This window comes from Myxine glutinosa, chromosome 12 (genome assembly GCF_964187855.1).
Source record: "Myxine glutinosa chromosome 12, kmMyxGlut1.1, whole genome shotgun sequence".
NCBI classification, from domain to species: domain Eukaryota; kingdom Metazoa; phylum Chordata; class Myxini; order Myxiniformes; family Myxinidae; genus Myxine; species Myxine glutinosa.
Genome location: NC_136272.1, coordinates 83923677 through 83939279, shown reverse-complemented (window position 1 = coordinate 83939279; position 15603 = coordinate 83923677). Strand labels below are relative to the sequence as shown.

General features: G+C 44.2%; 1 protein-coding gene across 1 annotated transcript in view; it reads left to right on the top strand.

Moving 5' to 3' along the window:
* Positions 1-3419: 3419 nt before the first annotated feature.
* LOC137437550 (glucoside xylosyltransferase 1) overlaps positions 3420-15603 on the top strand; it is a 31551-nt gene continuing 19367 nt past the window's right edge. The window contains exons 1-3 of the mRNA XM_068131968.2: positions 3420-4029; positions 4798-4929; positions 9674-9925. Of these exons, the coding sequence (XP_067988069.2) occupies positions 3850-4029; positions 4798-4929; positions 9674-9925 (564 nt within the window). The 5' untranslated portion in view covers positions 3420-3849. The remainder of the gene's footprint in view (positions 4030-4797; positions 4930-9673; positions 9926-15603) is intronic.

The following is a 15603-nucleotide window of genomic DNA, read 5'->3' as shown; positions in this document are numbered from 1 at the left end:
CAAAAAATTGCTTTGTTCAAGTGGCTGGAATCTCAGGTTGATCCCATAAAATGTTGGATTTGTCCATTGCTTATGCTAATGTAAGTGGCCTTATATTGTCCTTGTCCCACATATCATTCATTATATGTATATATGCAAGCTCCAAGGTATTTTCCATCTTTGGACAAAACTTTTCCAACTGTAATGGAGGCTTTTGTGTACCTTCAGTGTACCATTCATTAGGCCTGCATGCACAGTATATAATCTGTGAATTATCTAATTTTGACAGCATCATTCATTTAAAAGCTTCTTGCAGCCAAGGTGTTCTTTACTTTTACGATGGATTTCCTTGGCAACCAATCACGATACTCTGCGCAATCAGGATTTGAGTTTTGATTTGCCAGAAATTTCATATTCTCTGTTCAATCCTCTTCCCTAACTCGCTTGCCTCCATCTTCGTGAGCACATTCATTAAAAGCCGATACATTTGTGGGTGTCGGCGACCCGTGCCGAAGGAGGAGCCTTTATCTTATGTAATTACTCTATAGCTTTACCGCTCTTTTAACAATATCAGAAATTTGATTATATACTTTAATTAATCTGTGAGAGGATGTTGTGAAAAATTGCATGATATAATGCATAAAATGGTTAAAAGCTTAGTTTGAAAACATTAACACCTACAATAGCGATGTACAGTCACGTGCAAAAGTAAGTACACCCCATGTAAAGTTTTGACTTTTTCAACATATTTCAACATACAGCTATTTGAACTTCATTTCAACAATATTGAGAGATGAAGGTGATATAACATAACAAATATCATGAAACATTTACATTTTATAGTCCATTTTTTAAAATATAAATAAATATAAATGCAAATTTCGCATGTGGAAAAAGTAAGTACACCCTTGGCTCTAATAGGTGGTATTGCCCCCTTTGGCAGAAACAACCTCAAGTAGGCGTTTCTTATAACTGTCTACCAGTCTCTGACATCGACTGGGAGAAATTTTTGCCCACTCCTCCATGCAGAATTCTTTCAGCTGTGCGATGTTTGAGGGGTTTCTTGCATGCACAGCTCGTTTCAAATCCCCCCACAACATCTCGATGGCATTTAGATCCGGGCTTTGACTTGGCCATTCCAGAACCCTCCATTTCCTTCTTTTCAGCCATTCCTTGGTGGATTTACTGGCATGTTTGGGGTCATTGTCATATTGCACGGTCCACCTTCGGTTGAGCTTCAACTTTCCGACAGATGGCCTCACATTATCCTCAAGCACCCTCTGGTACAATGAAGAATTCATAGTGGATTCTATGATGGTGAGCTGCCCAGGCCCTGATGCAGCAAAGCTGCCCCAAACAATAATATTTCCACCACCATGCTTTACAGTTGGTATTAGGTTCTTGTGGTCAAATGCTATCTTTGGTTTTCGCCAAACATGTCTTCTGGTACTGTGGCCAAATAGCTCTACCTTTGACTCATCTGTCCAGAGCACATTGTTCCAGAAGTGCTGGTCTTTGCCTAGGTGTTCATTGGCAAACTTTAGTCTTGCCCTGATGTTCTTTCTGGACAGCAAAGGTTTCCTCCTGTCACACCTCCCATGTAGATCAAATTTGTGCAGCCTCTTTCTAATGGTAGACTCGTGCACTTTGAATTCAACAGTGGCAAAAGCTACCTGTAGGTCCTGTGATGACATTCTGGGGTTCTTAGAGACTTCTTTCAGCATCTTGCGGTCTGCTCTCGGGCTGAACTTGCAGGGGCGGCCTGGCCTGAACAAGTTGGCAGTTGTTTGGAATCTTCTCCACTTGTAGATGATCTTCCGGACAGTCGAATGATTAATTTCAAATTGTTTGGAGATCTTTTTAAATCCTTTCCCAGACTCGTAGGCATCTATAACCTTCTTTCTGAAGGCCTCAGAGAGCTCTTTTGATCTTGGCATGGTGACGCCACACACTTCAACAACAAAGAGCAAACCAAACTAAATGTCTGAGGTTTAAATAAGACAGGTTCCTCCAAGATCCTCTCCAACGATGTTCTAATCATTTGCACCTCAGCTGGTGCACCTGATTCTAATTTTAGGTATTTGAAGTAGTGATAAATGTCGGGGTGTACGTACTTTTTCCACCTGTGAAATTTGCATTTATGTTTATTTAAATTATACAATGCACTACAAGATGTAAATGTTTCATGATATTTGTTATATTATATCACCTTTATCTATCAATATTGTTGAAATGAAGATCAAATAGCTGTATGTTGAAATATGTTGAAAAAGTCAAAACGTTACATGGGGTGTACTTACTTTTTCACGTGACTGTATATGGCGATTCATAGGTATGAAGATCAGACATACAATCATGTGAGTGAGGAAAGTGAAAAAATAAATGTTGAGCGCTTAATCGTGCAGAAACCTTTTTGGCCTGTTCCAAGGAAAGGCGTTTTTGAGTAGGCCGAAAAAGCATTAAACCCCTGTGAGCGTTTGATTGACCAAGGATAAAGGTTTTTTTTTTGTTTTACTTAAATAAGATCGTTGATCATCTTCGAAAAGGGTATTTTAACACTCGCCCAAAACCCAGTTTCCATTCATGCACTACCTCGGAGTTCGATAATTGTGTGTGCAAAGTTTGGGGCCGCTACGTTTCATGGTTTTGGAGTTATGGAGGAGACTGGCTGACTGACTGACTGACGGACACAAACTCTCTTTTACTATTATAGATTTAGAATTTATAAATCCCTTTGGAGTCATTTCATAATCGGGTGCATAACCAACATATTACAAGTTGTCTCAATAAAATGTAGACAGACTTTATTATTTCTTAATCTCCTCCTCTTCCCTTCATAAGGGGTGAGGGGTCCAACTGTACAAATCTTCTGCCTTGCCTTGACCACGATGCTCCTCCACTTCCCTCTGTCCGCGGCCAACTTCCTCCACTCTCCAACCACCCATACCTTACTGATATCCCTCCTCACCAAATCCTCCCATCTCAACCGCAATCTACCTCTTCTTCGGACCTTGCTTCCTCAACCTATCCGCTCTCTTTGCCTTTCTCTCTTCCTCCATCCGCTCCAAGTGTCCAGCCCATCTCGGGTGGCATATCATCAATCTCATCTGCACACCAATCTCCTCCCTCAGTTCATCCATCCTCTTCACTCCTACTGTAGACAGATGTTAACATGTAGACAACAATAACATAACATGCATTTTAAGGCCATTTTCCCTGCTAGAGTGGGGGTTAGCCTTGCGGTCCCCATGACAATCTTCTCCATTTTGCCCTATTTTCTGCATCTCCCCTTGTTAACCCCCTTGACCGCATTTCTTCTTCCACCATCTTTAGCCAAGTCTTTCTCGGTCTTCCCCGTCCTCTACTTCCTTCTACATTCATTTCCATCACTCTTCTCAACCAGTCACTTTCATCCTTCCTCAACACATGACGAAACCATCTCAAACTGTTTCTCTTCACAGCATCAATCACAGGCTCTATTCCCATCATCTTTCGCAATTCGTCATTTGTCTTCCTCTCTCTCAACGATACTCCACACATCCACCGAACCATAAAGATTAATTAAGTAGCAAATAGAGGGGCAATGTTCAGTGTTACCATTACTTTTAGACACATTTATATTATATCCACGAGCCAATTTTTTGCATGACCCAAACTCATTTTGTACAACATATTGGGTAAACGTGCAGTGTATTACCACCTTTATTGTGTCGGACAAGGCCAAAGACAACTAGACGTTGTACGATTTTGTGATGTCTACGAATGCTGCTTAGTTCCTATCAATGGGAAAAGCATTCAATCTTAAGTCGTTCTATTAGGGAGTAATATTGTCTTTGCCTTTGTACAGCATACATTTACCACTCTATCCTCATGTACAGTGATCCTGAAGTACTGCCGTTAGTTACACCTGTGGAGCTGGCAGTGGCGACATGTGGTGAACGTGTCGAAGGGACAATGACGATGCTGAAGTCTGCTGTGCTGTTTGCCCAGCACCCAATCAAGGTGCACATCTTTGCCGATGAATCGTTGCACAGGAGCCTCTCAGATTTGGTAGGTTGGAACTGTGGGATTGTGTAAAGGGAGTGATTCTGTGCCGGTGATGAAACATTGTACGAGTACATAGGCTGTGTGTGTGTGTGTGTGTGTGTGTGTGTGTGTGTGTGTGTGTGTGTGTGTGTGTGTGTGTGTGTGTGTGTGTGTGTGTGTGTGTGTGTGTGTGCGTGCGTTCATGTGTGTTTGTGTGTGCGTGCATGTGTTTGTGTGTGCGTGCATGTGTTTGTGTGTGCATGCATGTGTGTTTGTGTGCATGCATGTGTGTTTGTGTGCATGCATGTGTGTTTGTGTGCATGCATGTGTGTTTGTGTGCATGCATGTGTGTTTGTGTGTTTGTGTGTGCATGTGTGTTTGTGTGTGCATGCATGTGTGTTTGTGTGTGCGTGCATGTGTGTTTGTGTGTGCGTGCATGTGTGTTTGTGTGTACGTGCATGTGTGTTTCTTTGTGTGTGCATGTGTGTTTGTGTGTACGTGCATGTGTGTTTGTGTGTGCATGCATGTGTGTTTATGTGTGCATGCATGTGTGTTTGTGTGTGTGTTTGTGTGTGCATTTATGTGTGTTTCTGTGCGTGCATGTGTGTTTGTGTGTGTGCATGTGTGTTTGTGCGTACATATGTGTTTGTTTGTGTGTGCATGTGTTTTTGTGCGTGTGCGTGCATGCGCACACGTGTGATTGTGTTTTGTTATGAATGCCTTTGGCAGGATTATCAGTGTTGTTCGGTGATGTTTGTGATTTATTGGATAACAGCTCATTCTGGTTCCCAGCTGGAGAAATGGCCCGACACATTTCGACGTCGGATGAACGCCTCCCTGTACCCCATAACCTTCCCTGGTGGGCAAGATAAAGAGTGGCGACATCTCTTCAAGCTGTGTGCTTCTGAGCGCCTTTTCCTGCCGGTATGCAGAGCAATCTATTTAAAATTCACAATGTCGATGCAATACCTGCACTTCCACGTATAAAGTGCAGGGCAATCAAAAACGTTTGTGGACAAAGCATTTGTATATTTATCTTGTTGGGGAGGTGGGTCGGGGGTAAGAAAACGAATGCCTTGAGTCCTTTGATTAATTGGAATTAATGTCGTGGCATAACAATTAATTTGATCACATGCTTGTCATTGAGTTATCTTGTCTGGGGGTAGTCCCTGATGCAGTCTGTCTTTATTTAATAATAAAAGTGCTTCTATTCTGGTTTGGCATGCTACAGGCAACTGTCCTGCATTTTGTTGTGACTGCTAAAGATCACACAATCTTTCTGTTGTGCACAAAAACTGTCTTTTGGGGAAAAAAAAATCAGTGCACTTGCAGAACCCTGTACTGGCAAAATTCCCCGTTTAGCATTGGGTGCATGCTGTATAGTAAGCGTGCGTACAGGAGGGCCTTGCCGTCCGTGGTTTCCCCTTCGCAGATTCACTCTCTCATGATTATTTTATTGAGGCAAGGTTTGTGGATTGCCAAACTATTTTTCACATTTATTCACCATGAACACTATAACCTCCTAACCTCCCGCCCACTTCCCCGACTCATCGTCACCACCACCATCTCCATTAACCCGTCTATCATCGCCATTGCATTATTGGATAAGGTTTGTCATCATTATTATTTTGCGCTCGCGAAGCGAAAAGCAAGGTTTGGCGTTCGGTTGCGTGTGTCGCGTACGTGCATGTCTGCATTTTAGAAATTCATTTTCTCGGCAACCGTTGGTCAGTTTGACACGAAATTTTATCATAGGAGTGCCTCTGCCTGTCAAATTTTTTGATTCATAATTATGACGTCATAGGTCACGTGGCACTGGCGCCATCTTGGAAAAACCGAAAAAAGTTGCACCTCTATATCTCCGAAACTGCTCCATGGGAAAAATCAAACGTGGCTCATTGTCAAGTACTCCCCTTGGGGGATAAGATATTGTTATGTCGGTAGGGTAGTGATATGTAGAGCCAGATAGATCTGTGTAGGTAACGTGCTTCGTCTGTAGTTTCATGTGTAGGTGTTTTGTCGGGTAAGTATACTTGTGGACATACCAGGATGTTCGAGTGATAAGTAGAGTTAGGGATTAAAGAATAAAGCCCCTGTATGTCTCACCTGGTCAGCCAAACCTTTGTCCCGTATGGCAATGCACACCAACATAGACACTTAGTTAGGATCTCTTTAGTGCAACATTAAATGACTCCCTTCCCTGACAGTGATTTCGGAAGGAACAGGCAAAGAAACCAGGCCGGGGCACCGCCGATGATGGCCGCCGCCAATTACACCTCCGACAGGCCTAACCACATCGAGTGCCACGCGCTATCACCACGCTACATGCTACGTGCTATCACCACGCTACACGCTACGTGCTATCACCATGCTACATGCTACGAGCTATCGCCACGCTACGGTCCTGTGATTGGTCGGCGCGCTGGGCGCGAGCCTCCAGCCAACAAGTGCGAGAGGCGTGAAGCTGGAAGGTTCGGTGGAAGTCGCTGGTTGGTACCGCGCCAAGGTTGACGTCACCGAAAAGGATATATTAGCGCGCGCCGAACGACATTTAAGAGAGAGCACATCCGGTTCTTGTTTAGCGCAGCTCGCTATTGCAGCTCTTCTTCGTCTTGCGCAGCCCGAGTTGAGTTGAGTCATAGCCCGAGTGGAGTTCGCTGGCTTCTTTCACGTTTGCTTCGGGAAAGCTGACTGGGACGTGGCCGGCTGATCATGTGTGAAGATCGGCCTCGCTTGGAGCTGCTAGCCTGCGTTGGACGCACTGCTTTTCCTGCTTTGGGTCCTCGTGTGCGAACAGAGTGGGCGGTGGCTCGGGCCTTCGCGGTGCTGTGGTGCTGGAGCGAGGGGCCTCATGGTGTGCGGCGGAGCTTGGGGACACAAGACGACAGACAAGATGAGGCCGCATCCGCAGAACATTTTACAATTACATAATAGACGTTTTTCTTTTTATTAATTCATCTTCCTGTGTCTTGTTTCTGAAATCTGTGTGTGGGGACGTCCCGATTAGGATATATTACCGGCGCGTGCTTTTCCCTGTCCCGATTTTCTTTGCAATAAACCCGTGTATTATTTTCCTTTCCCATTCAAAACCTGTGCCCGCTTGAGTTAATCCCTCTACAGGACCGGAGTGTCCGCAGTTAAGCGCTTGCGCAGCTTCCATTTTCCTCCTTCCTCCTGCGCGACATAGTAAAATCCGTGTTTGGTTGTTGCCTCCGAATAAATCCGTTTCGGTCCATCCGCGACCTTCTGGTGTTAACCGCAGTCGCACGTCAATATGTTTATGATGATGCCATAATTAAGGTACTGATGACGTCATAATTCGACAAGTAAAACGCTTGATTCGATCAGTATGAATTTTTTTTTCTCTGCAATTATTGGTCCGATTGGCACGGAATTTTCACCATCGGAGGACCTCCTGCTGTAGAATATTTTAATGATGATTATGACCGTAGGTCACGTGGTACAGGCGCCATCTGGCAAAAAAACCTTCGCACCTCTATATCTCTGAAACCCCTCCATGGAAAAAATTTGAGACCTGGCTCATTGTCAACTACTCCCCATGGGGAATAAGATATGTTAATGATGTTATCGGTGCCTTCGTAATGACATCATAATTCGACAAGTACAACATTTATCCGATCATTATGAATTTTTTTATCTCGGCAACTGTTGGTCTGATGGACACTAAATTTTCACCATAGGAGCATTTACTGTAGAATATTTGACTGATAATCATGACGTCATATGTAATGTGGTACAGGCGCCATCTTGGAAAAAGCTAAAAATGTTGCACCTCTATATCTCCAAAACCGATCTATGGAAAAAATTGAAACATGGCTCATTGTAAAGAACTCTTATAGGGGGAATAGGTGTTAACGATGACATCATTGATGCCATTATAATGACGTCATAATTAGACAGGAACAATGCTTAGTCTGATCAGTTTGAAATTTATTCAGCGTGATCTATGCAACAATTATATTGGAGAATATAAATTTATGATGTCATCGCTCTCGTGGTCGGACAGCCATATTGGATCAAGTAAAAACAAGACCGAAAGTCTAACTGGGCTTGTAAAATATTATAAACCACAACCACACATGATTAGCTTTTTAAACAGTCGCTAATGCTGTTTATAACATTAAACAAAGAAATATGGAGGAATCCCGACATCCGTGAGGTAAGTTTTACTTGCAAAACTTAGGGAAGATCTACTGTAATCTAGATTATACCCCACAACGGTTGGGTACGTACCGTTTTGTTGGAAGAGGCGTAACGCCGATGCTTTCTGTATTTGATGGTCATTTTAACAATCGGTTTGTTTGTGTTTCACACTGAATGAAAAACGTAAAGGTAGAGCATGGCGATTGTGATATATGACAGGTTCGACGATATGTTCAGCATGAACGGCATATAAATCAAAATGGCGGCGTGTGGAGAGTCAGCCGCCGTACTGCCGTAATGACATTAGACGTAATCGCATCACCCTGTCATGTGACCAGATCCTCAGCTCTGACTGGTATACGTTTGAGGGGACATACATACATACATACATACATACATACATACATACATACATACATACAGACGGACAAACACTGTTCTAGACGGCTTTGCTCTATGGGCTACGCTGTAAAAACCTTCAAAAACAGAAGAGTTGGCTTGCACCAAGTTGACTGCGCAGGGTAAGTATTCTATGAATACCATCTAGTTAAAGGTAAGTTTCATGAGCTTAATAACTCAAGAAAAGAATCTTTATTTTTTTGTTCTTAATACAGGAAAATAATCTTTATTTCATGGTCTTGATACAGGAAAAGAATGTTTATTTCATGTTCTTAATACAGGAGAAGAATGTTTATTTTATGTTCTTAATACAGGAAAAGAATGTTTATTTCATGTTCTTAATACAGGAAAAGAATGTTTATTTTATGTTCTTAATACAGGAAAAGAATGTTTATTTCATGTTCTTAATACAGGAAAAGAATATTTATTTTATGTTCTCAATACAGGAAAATAATCTTTATTTTATGTTCTTAATACAGGAAAATCATACTTTATTTTATGTTCTTAATACACGAAAATCATACTTTATTTTATGTTCTCAATACAGGAAAAGAATCTTTATTTTATGTTCTTAATACAGGAAAATCATACTTTATTTTATGTTCTTAATACAGGAAAATCATACTTTATTTTATGTTCTTAATAACTCTTTTATTCATGAAAATAAATAGCACAAGAACAATGCATGAACATGTTAATTAAGAGTATAATTTGGCAAAAAGTTGTGACAAATTTTAAAGTTCCTAACCCCATTTTCCTCATTACCCCTGAAGTTTGTGCTTTGCGGTTCACGGGGATTTTCAAGAACGTAACCCTCACGAATGGCAAGGCTCCCCTGTACTCTGCTGCGGGCCAAATGCCAAGGTCCCATGCATACCGTACCCTTTTATTAAGTTTACTGATTGCCACAACTTTGCCTGCATTACACGAGCTTTTTAAAAGTCCATGAATTATTTGATCAGCATATTATTACTATTGGGATGTCCTTTATGATACCTTGAAACTATAGATGTGATAAACAGTAAATTCAATCACATCTTGGTTTAAAACCTTTCTGTGATTTCTGACCCATTTTGTCACATTTTACTTTTCATTCCTTGTGCAGTCCCTCCTGAAAGATACAGATTCTCTTATCTACGTGGACACGGATGTGCTTTTCTTGGAACCTGTAGAGAAGCTCTGGTCTAAATTTGCCCAATTTGGCCCACTGCACCTCGCTGGGCTAGCGCCAGAGCACGAAGACCCCAAAGCTGGGTGGTACGCGAGGTTCGCGCGGCACCCTTTCTATGGTCGTGCCGGTCTGAACTCTGGTGTGATGCTTATGAATCTTTCTCGCCTTCGTGCTGCCAGTTACAAGGTATTGCCCTTTGTTACCGTTGGGTTACCTACTCCAGCAAGATATATTTTCTTTTTTGAAGCATGGACTTGATAAAACGCGAATGCGTGTGTGTGGGGCACGTTTTTTTTTTCTAAATTATTTTTCACAATAATTGGGTTAATGTGGTGTCGATAGCATGACATATGATAGAAGTACAATGAAGTTAATGTTTTGTGCTGCAGCTGTTTGAGCAGTCACAGGGGTCTATGGCTTTGTATGCAAGTATTGTATAAATTACTGAGCCCGTCCAAAGGTCATGTGACACTATTTTGTCTCCAAGGTTTGTCCAGTCCTTCCAGATTCTGTGGCCATTGCCATATGTCTTTTATTTGGTAGTCCACCACAACTCTCAGACTCTGCAATTGGACTTTCCTAACAATTGGCTGAGACTCGTCATACTAAACCTGTCTCAACATTTGAAGTCCCCACAATGCCAGTTTGTTGCACCATACCTTGCTGTCATTTGCGTTGACCACAATGATGACAGACCTGTGTGTGGCTGCTCTGGGCTATTGCATGGAATGAAAGGCTCAACAAACTCCACTGGTGCTTGTCTGCCATCCGAGAGACTCCTCAAACTTCTTTCTTTTGTCACGATGGAGTTTTAATGTGACAGAGGTCACATGTGTTCCATCTAGTATCATGGAGTCAATTACATGGTTATCTTCCCTCTTGAGGTGATTTTGATGGTTATTGCTATTGACTGTAGTCTTCTCTTCCAGAATGACATTCCCTACACTTGTTTGGAGGATATCCGTCAGTTGAAAGTGTTCTCATGGAGGTTGACTCTAAGGCTCAATATACCATTTTGAAATATCTGTTTTCTTTTTGAGATATCCTGCTATGTATCGTTTTTGGCCCTATCCCCCAATGGTGAAGAATCACTTTAAAAATTTAATAATTCTCATATCCGAAACCATATTCAGATCTTCACCAAAATTGAATCGAATCTTCCTTGACAGACACCCAACCAGTCCACCAAGTTTAGTCCAAATCTGTCCACAACCTTTTGAGATGTCCTGCTATGTATCGTTTTTGGCCCTACCTCCCAATGGGTGAAGAATCACTTTTAAAAAATTATAGTGTCCGGATCCGAATCAAAATCGAATCATTTCGTCGGTGTCACATACGCTATCTCTCTACCGAATTTCGTCCGAATCCGTCCACAACTTTGTGAGATACCTTTGGTGGCGGAGGTAATAAGAGCCGAGTGCTGCAAAGCATTACCATATTGTCGATTTGTCCCCAGCCCGACCAAGCCTTTAGACTCTGCCATAAAAACCAAACACATGGTTGTTGTCGATGCGATTTATTTGTGATATCATGGGACACAGATTTTTTTATTTTTTTTTATTTTTTTTGTATACAAGGTCGAGGCTCGTGAAAGAGCGAACATTAATCACACAGAAAGACAAACCGACACATAAAACATATAACATAGGGAGCGGTAGACAAGATGGGGAGAGAGGGGGAAGGACACAAACACAACATTTGAGAGCAGGGACCGAGAGACATGGAGACATCGAGAGATCTGAGAGAGGGCGAGGGCTTTAGTGGGGGGGGGGGGGGGGGCGTGGGAAGGGGGCGGTGGGAGAGGTATAAAACATATGGACACTGCCAGGACTTCCAGGAAAGAAGTTGGAATTTCAAACAAGGTGGATCTGGGGTGAATTAGCGGGGGTAGAAAAGATCAAGGTTTTGGATGGGGGAAGATAAGAGATGGTGGTGAACAGCTGTTTTAAAGACCTGGAGGGAGGAGTGGGATTGAAGGGAGTGAGGGAGTTTGTTCCAGAGGCGGGAGAAAAGAGGAATGAAAGAGTGAAGGTGAGCAGAGAGCCGAGATTTCGGCAGTTTAACCATCAGAGGGTTGCTGGCAGATCTTGTGCGACCTGTAGGAATATTTGGGGGACAGAGCACAGAGAGAGCTGGGGGTGCAAGGCCGGAGAGGAGTCGGTAGAAGACAGAAAGACCACCTACCTGCCTGCGGTGAGTGAGTGAAAGGCCCTCAGAGATAGCTTCATCGCGGGAGATTCCAATAATTCTGAAAGCTTTGGTTTCAACAGCGTGAAGCCGAGCTAGGTGTGAGGCAGGAGCACCGGCCCATAGGGGAGAACAGTATTCCATTGAGCTGCGGATGAAAGCCTTGTATGTGGTGAGGAGCTCAGGTGTGCCGAGGAAGGACTTCGCACGACGGAGGATGCCCAGTCGGCGACTGGCTTTGGAGGCCAGCTTGGAAATGTGGTTTTCCCAAGAAAGATCATGGCAGATAGTGAGACCCAAAATCTTGAGCGACAGAACTTCTTGGAGAGGATTGTTGAGAAAGTAGATGGGAGGGTTGTCCAGTCGATCTTTTCGGAGAGACATAGTAAGAGTGTGAGATTTGTCAGGATTGAAAGACATGTTCCACTTGTTTGACCAGTCTGTGATTTTGTCCAGGTCTTCAGAGAGTGAGGAGGCAGCAGACTGCCGATCTGAGGGAAGAGGAATGGCGCGGCAGAGAGTGGAGTCATCAGCAAAGAGATAGAGAGGATTTTCGAGAGAGTCAGAGAGATCATTGATGAAGACCAGAAAAAGCACGGGGCCCAGAACACTGCCTTGGGGAACTCCAGCCTGAACAGGAAGAGGAGATGAGAGAAACCCATTCAGGGCCACACGTTGACGACGACTAGAGAGGAAGTCCGCCAGCCATGCTTGGAGATTTCCATGGATACCAAAGGAGGAGAGTTTGGTGAGCAGAGCGGGGTGCCAGACCGTGTCGAAGGCACGTGATATGTCGAGGGAGACAGCTCTAATTTCCTGCTTGGCATTGAGGACCTCCATCCATTGTTGAGACAGCAGAAGCAGCATGTCCAGAGTAGAGTGACCTGGTCTGAAACCAAATTGATGATCAGAGATCAAGCCATTGGAGAAGAGGAAAGATTTCATATCCGAAGCAATGATGGATTCCATGACTTTGCTGATAATTGGGAGAAGGCTGATTGGTCTGTAGTTGCTAGGATCTGTTTTTGCACCTTTTTTGTGCCAAGCGGTGATGTTGGCTGATTTCCAAGCAGATGGCAGTTGACCTTGAGCAAAAGAGAGGGTGAAGAGAACAGAGAGAGGGTGAGATAGAGCAGCAGAGCAGGATTTTAGGACCCGTGGGCTGATGCCGTCGGGTCCAGTTGCAGAATCAGAGTCGAGGGTTGACAAAAACTTTTCCACCTTGTCAGGAGGAAAGGACACGGAGTCCAGGAGCAGCAGGGTACGACTGGGTATGGAGGGTACAGAGAGGGATGGGTTTGGGACACAAGATTTAGAGGCAAACACAGAGTTGAGGCATTCAGCTTTTTCACGTGCGGAGTCAGCTGTGTAGCCGTTTGAGGTAAGGGAGGGGATGGAGGGGGAACAAACACCAGAAACGGATTTGACCAGACGCCACCAGGATTTGGAAGAGGGAGACAGATAAGAGAGTTCGGTCTTGAGAACGGAGAGATATTGTTTCCTGGCTCTCCTGAGGGTGGACACACACTTGTTTCGGGCTTTGTGAAAGGAAATGAGATTTCCTTCCGTTGGATTTGCTTTCCAGGAGACGAAGGCAAGTTGTTTCTGGGCAACAGCCTCACCACAAGATTCCGTGTACCATGGACGGGAGGAAGGGTAAGACAACTGAAGACGAGATGGGATAAATCTGTGCATGAGAGAGAGCAATTTACTTTGGAAGAATTCCCAGGATGAGTTGATGTCAGAGGTGGTAGAAATGGGAGACCAGTCCAGATGATTGATGGCTGCTTGAAGACCGTGCCAGTTGGCCTGAGTGAAATGCCAGACTCGTCGACGCTGAGCAGGCTCCCTGAGGATGGTCAGAGAGATGTCCACTTTAACAAGGAAATGATCAGATGATCCGATCGGAGCAGAAGAAGAGCAGCAGACATTTTCAGGGAAGTTAGTCATAACCAAGTCCAGAAGAGAAGATGTTCCGTTGACTGAGATCCGGGTCGGGAAATTGACAGATTGTGTCAGTCCCAGTGAGTCGCAGAAGTCCTTTGCTGAGGAGCCATGGCTGGTGAGAGAGGTACCCACACCCAGCCAACTGGCATGATGACAGTTGAAATCACCACATATGAGGAAGAGAGAGTTGGGATGAGTAGATAGAAGTTGGTCCATATCATCAGACAGCGAGATGTAGATGGAGTCATCACTGTTTGGTGGACGGTACAACACACATATGAACAAGAGGTGGGAGCGAAGGGGAAGCCGTAGCCAGAGGTATTCCTGGGGGTGAGGTGGAGAGAGTGCAGTGCAGGGCGAGTGAGGAAGAGAGTTTTTGATAAAGATAGCAACCCCGCCTCCAGGACGAGGCTCAGGTCTATCATACCGGAGGAGGGAGTAGCCCGGGAGAGATACTATGGAATCAGAGACATCATAAAGGAGGAAAGTTTCTGTTAAGCAGATCACGTCTGGTTTGACAGAAGCAACCTGTATGGAGAGATCAGTTAAGTTTGAACGAAGGCCCCGGATGTTTGAGGTCCATACCGTTAATGAAGAGGAAGGGGGAGCATCAGATACAGAACAGGGGGGAGGAGGGGTAGGGTAAGATGTGGAAGAGGTGGAAGAGGTAGGGAGAGCTGTTGAAGGTGTGTCAGAGATTTCAGAATAGCTCGGAGAAAGGGAAGGATGGGGCGGACAAAAGGTTTGATGGTGATTGGGTGAGCCACAATGAGGTGTTATTTGAGGAGGGGGAAGAGCGAGGCAGAAGGTTGGGGGAGATGGAGGTGAGAGTTTGAAGGGGGAAGAAGCGGGGAGGACGCTTTGAGGAGGGGGAGTGAGAGGGGGGAAATTGAGAAGCAATGAGGGTGGGGAGATTTGAAGGGGAGGGGTGAGGGGGAAGTTTGGGAGGGAAGGGGCAAGGGGAGGGATTTGAAAGGGATGGGATATGGGGGAGATTTGGAGGGGAGGGGTGAGGCAGGAGTCTAGGAGGGGAGGGGCGAGGGGGCGTCTTGGCGGGGAGGGGTGAGGGGGTCGTTTAGGAGGGAGGGGGCAAGGGGGGAGATTTGAAAGGGATGGGTGATGGGGAAGATTTGGAGGGGAGGGGTGATGGGGAAGATTTGGAGGGGAGGGGTTATGGGGAAGATTTGGAGGGGAGGGGTGAGATTGGATTTTTGAAAGTGTACGATTTATGGGAAACGAACATTTATTGCAAAATGAGTTGCTTGTGACCTTCGAGTTAAAAATACGTTTAAGGACGCTGGATGGAGGATGGAGTGCAGGAGAGTTTAGGGAATGTAGAGAAAAGGCACTATAGGAGATGGATATTTTTTTTGGGATGAATTGATTTGGTGAGCAAGTCGAAAGCAGCCTTTTAAAGAAGAAGAAGAAAAAGGTGTTATAAAATATGACGGAATACATAACTTGAGGGGAAAGTGTAAACATTGAAGGTTAATGAGTGAAAACTATCTGGGGAAATGGGGGAGAAACACGTGGTCGAAGAACGAACGAACGAATAAGAATGAATAAACGAATGATAACAGAGAAGGAAAATGTTTTTTTTTTGTTTTTTTTTTTGTTGAGTTGAGATTTACACAAGGAAGTAGGCTATGGGTGAAAAGCCTGGGAATACAGAGAACGAAAGTTATTGGATCACAAAAGACGGACCGCTGAGAGAAAAACAAAGCCTCAAG